The 4,900-nt window shown below is 42.7% G+C and overlaps 1 protein-coding gene across 1 annotated transcript; it reads right to left on the bottom strand.

Moving 5' to 3' along the window:
• Positions 1–262: 262 nt before the first annotated feature.
• On the bottom strand, positions 263–2,735 carry LOC125530294. Its single transcript, XM_048694690.1, has 4 exons — positions 2,526–2,735; positions 1,916–2,024; positions 1,407–1,802; positions 263–1,296 (listed from the first exon to the last, which is right to left on the bottom strand). Exons 2-4 carry the CDS (start codon positions 2,022–2,024, stop codon positions 713–715), a joined length of 1,089 nt encoding a protein of 362 aa, XP_048550647.1. The 5' UTR covers positions 2,526–2,735; the 3' UTR covers positions 263–712.
• Positions 2,736–4,900: the final 2,165 nt, after the last annotated feature.

Genomic DNA, 4,900 nt, shown 5'->3' with positions numbered 1-4,900 from the left:
AATCATATCGAGAGGATTATTGGTATACTAAAAATGAGATTTCCGATATTGAGAGTGGCTTCACATAACTCGGTGACCAAACAAATTGACATATCAGTTGCTAGTTGTGTGCTGCACAATTTCATACGTTTGCATGATGGAGATTTTTCATGGCCTGAGAATACTACTGTGGAGATTGATCAAGAACAATTTGTTGATGTGCCAAGTGGAGACCACAACTATCACAATGATATACATGCTTTTAATTACTCTAGAGAAGCTGGGAATCAAAAACGAGATTATATAGCACAGCAAATGTGGGCACAAATATGTATCACGAAGATCTCAGAATATGTAATATTTTATCCAAGTTCTACTACCATTCATGGGAATCAAAAACGAGATTATATAGCACAGCAAATGTGGGCACAAATATGTATCACGAAGATCTCAGAATATGTAATATTTTATCCAAGTTCTACTACCATTCATGTACTTGAAATATGACATGCGAGTTGTAATACCATTCTTGGACTTCATGCTTATGATCAAGCTAGTTTTGCTGCATGCCTAACCAAAAGTCTCTCGACATACCTACCAAAATATACTAAACCATCATGGTCAGTTCTATGACCAATTTAACTAGACAAAAGTATATGAGACCCACAGACCAAAAGCTTCCCTAAAATATGACCTCTGATCATAGTGGATCACCACCAGTCCACCACAATGGCTAATTTTGATCATTTGTTTGGGCACGTGCAATCTCTCTTTTAAGCCAAGCCAACCGTAGTTCATTAGTAGAGTAGGACAAGAAAACTTCCCTGTTCTCCTTACATTTGAAGATATCTGATGCCATCAGCATATCTCCTAGTTGTAGACCTTCCAAGCCTTCAATTGCTGTGATACACTTGTTGATGTTGTAGGGGTCCTCTAGCTTCTTCTCCTCAATGGCAGCAAATCGATCAATTTCTTCCTTCTTCAGTTTTAAATACTTCTCATGGAAGTCATCAGTAGCACTATGCTTCTGTTTTTTCCCACGCCTAGTGTCATGTTTCTCCATTTGTGTGGATCTTGGAGGGGCTTGCACATGCTGAATAGGTGTAGATAGATGCGGGGGAGAATCCAAGTTGGTTTCCTCAAGTTCTTCATCTAAAGTAAACCGCATGTCCGACTCACCGGTAACCGGCATAGTAGGTGATGGTGATTGATCGAGATCAACCATCTGTGTCAACTGTGACAAGGGAACTGGTGCATACTTCCTCTTGCTAGTATAATGGTCCATGCCTTGGCGAGTTCTCCCTTCAGCATAACGACCTAGAGAATAGTTCCAAAGACTTGCTTAGAACAATCAAACATTATATACAAAGTTTAGGCTGCAAGGTAAAATAGCTACAATGGAATTGTCAATATTATGTTGAAGTCACCTTCATAGAGTGGAGCTAATTCTTCATAAAAGGGAAATGATCTTTCTTTCCATTGGAGAGCATCCTTGCTGTTCGTACGAGCAGTAAAGCTTGCCCAAACACTATCAGGTGCGTCTACCATTTTTCTGTCCTTATCCCATCCAAAGCCACTTACATCCAACAACTTTTGCACAGTACGATAGTCTCTCTTCAGATCTTGCTCCTTCTGTTTGACTTGGTTGAGAGTAAATGACTGATCAAACTTTTGATTGAGTTGATGAAGAATATTATTCCATGCCTCCTTGCTCCAAGCATTCTGTGTCCGAAAACCAGGCACATCGTGATCTTTTAGGAGTTTAATAAGGTACAACTTCATTTGGTGACTCCATTTGGCTCGAGAGTTACCTTTTGTGATTCCTAGATATTCAACATAATTGTACAAATTTAGTTTCTAAATCAATAACAGATCAAAAAATAAAATAAAATTGCATATCTAAGTTTATCAGTGTCACCGTAACATCAGAACTTACCTATTTCTGGATGAAGACCTGTAGTCCCACCATCAACTTCAAGATCAATTGCACCATTTGATTGCAGATGATGGCATTGTCGCTCAGACAAGCAACGTCGATCAGCCATCTACATGCATCATATTGTTGGCATACAATTTTTACAGGGCACAAATGATATTTGTTCAGAATAGAATCCTTGAAAAGGGAGATTTTAGTGCCTTGTGCAGACAAAAAAATTACCACGTGATGATCCAATAGCTATGAAGAAAATAAGCTCATGCTGCTCATACAGTGCCAAAGAACCAGAGGAAAAGTAAAAATATGGGTACCATCAGGACACAGTCGTGCAACTCAATTGCTAAATAAACGAGCTAGACATTAGCAAATACATAGTGAATTGCGAATTTAGTTAAATCTGAGACCTCTTATTTTTTACCTAATAGCTGCAAAGAAAATCCCCAAATCCTGAAATAACAAGCTCGATCTAAAAAATCAGAGAGAATCTACAGCAGGTTGCAAACTAATACTAAGCAAATCAATCTAATATATGTGTATAATACCTACAAATTCATGGGAAATCATGGGAAGCAAAGGAGGACTGGATCTGGTTTTTGGAGTTGCCTCGTACCTTGTTGCTGGACTTCCTATACGGAGGAATAGAAGCAAGGAGGCCGGCCGAGGAGCTGACCAGCTGAGCAGAAGGCCAGGCAGCAGGCCGAGGACCTGGGCAGAAGGCCGGGCGGCCGGCCGGCCATGGCGGCGCAGCACGACTAGGTCGATGCTGAAGGAACTGGGGGGCGGTGCTTCTGTTTGCGATGTGTCTTGTGAGAAGTTACGCGAGCGTTTATTTACCGCGAAAGCTGGGCGCGCGGTGAGCGAGCGCGCGCGTTTTTTTTCCCGCCAGGATTCTTTCCGAGAGCTTCGACCTCTTGGAAACTTTCCTGTGAAATAGAGAAGGGGGAAATCCATAGGATTGATTCCCAAGGTTTCTATTCCTGTAAATCAAACGATTACCAGAGGAAAAAATCCATAGGATTAGAATCCTATGAAAATCCTACAAAAATCCCATGAATCAAAGGAGCTCTTCCTTTGTACCGAACGCTCCAGATATTTTTACTTTCGTTGTCTCCAGTTTCATAGGTTCCAACTGTTACTTCAACCCGATTCCTACAAAGCTTTTTATTCCTTTGTTTTCTATACGTCCATTCAGAACGAAGCCTAACTGGGCGGATGGATCTCGTGGAGCTTTTGCAATGGCGGGTGTCGAGAGCAGAGCTGCGGAGGGCAGTGACCTGGGACCGGCGGAGGCCAGAGGGCCGGACCCGGAGTGGCAGTTCGCGGACTTCTTGCTTGCCGCGCCGCCGCCACCACTTTCCTGCAGGTGCCATCCACCGCCGCCTCGGCCGGCTGCAGCCTGCAGGCAGCTAGGTTGTGGGGAGCAGAGGAGAATAGATGATGCGTACTGGACTGGAGTCGGCCAGTTTGAGGCCTTGAGTTGTTGCGTGAGCTGGACCTGGACATGTGTCGAGTGGGCTTTGGCTGTTTCAGTCTATATATGTATATATAATTTTTTTTGGCCCCAACATCATTGGTATTCCATGGAATACCCCTAACTCCGCCATTGCCGTGAAGCCATTTGAACAACTTTCATCAAAGGGCTCAAACCTAATTCTCAACAGAGAGCCTCGGGACCCTATTCAATCGTATACACTGTATAAAGGAGAAGGAAGTCCCCTGAAAGGCACGAACCTTCATTCGCCTTCACCAGATGCCACACAAGCTTCATCAACCTCTCTTCCCATATCCATATCCATAGCCATGTCCATCACCATAGCCACCATCTCCTTTAGATAATTTACTTGTGATCAATATTCTATCGCGATCAGCGACACTATAAGACTAGCAAGCATCCATCTCCAAGTACACAATTATACAATGTAATTTGCTTGTGATTCGATCGTGATCTGTGGGTAATCCCTCGAGCTAAGGGCTGCGGAGTAGACTCGTAGCTTGTGTATGTGGAGCACGGGATCCTAGGACTCACCAGTACCCGAGGCACAGAATATTGGTACAAGGAGAGGCAATGAGCAGTGAGAGTGGAAGAAGACAACAAAGAGCGGTGCCTCCTCGGAATGGGATTTTACAATCACTTTTATTTGTATAAACCCAGAAATCTCTCACTTTAGTTAGAGTAAAACCTAATGATTGCCATTTCTGGAAGGATTCAATGAGGGTGAAAGATGCATTCCTCCAATTTGTGTAATTTTAGGCCAGTTCTTTTTGGGTAGGACAATTGGCGGACACATGCCATTCTATTTGCAATAAGCCTTTTTTAAAGTTATATGTTTGTAACTTTGATCAAGGAAACATATATGTACATATAAAATACTAAATGCATATCACACGCCTCCCCTCAAAAGAAGTTTAGGATTCTCTGCCTCCCGCCGGCCAAACGAAATTAACGCCCTGTTTGGTTCTTAAGTCCTAGGACTTTTTTTAGTCCCAACTTATAAGTCTCAAGTCCCTAAAAAGTCCCTACATGTTTGGTTCCTGGGACTTATAAGTCTCTATAAGATCATATTACAACTATAAGTGCTTATAAGTCCCTCCTTGAAAGTCTTATTTCATAAGTCCCAAATGACCACTTTAAGTCCCTATAAGTCCCTCATGTTTGGTTTAGATGGGACTTATAGGGACTTATTTAAGTCCCTAGATCAATAAGTCCCTGAAAACAAACATCCTCTAATATTTTACTAGAAAAATGGAACATATCTTTGATTGAATAAAATTTGAGGGGCACAAATGCACAAGGTTGTAACATAAAAAATAACAGCACGATCGACCGCGCACAAAAACCAACACACAACGCAACACTCTCGATCGCTGAGCTAGCTATGTGTAAAGAGGATGGAGTGGGACTGTGGTGGCCTAGAGCACGAGCATGGCCATGGCGAGCGCAGTGACCGCGGCCGCTGCCTCACCGAAGCGCGCCTGCAGCTTGCC

This window comes from Triticum urartu, unplaced genomic scaffold (assembly GCF_003073215.2).
Source record: "Triticum urartu cultivar G1812 unplaced genomic scaffold, Tu2.1 TuUngrouped_contig_6209, whole genome shotgun sequence".
NCBI classification, from domain to species: domain Eukaryota; kingdom Viridiplantae; phylum Streptophyta; class Magnoliopsida; order Poales; family Poaceae; genus Triticum; species Triticum urartu.
The sequence above is the reverse complement of the archived record's forward strand: the minus strand, read 5'-3'. Positions and strand labels throughout refer to the sequence as shown.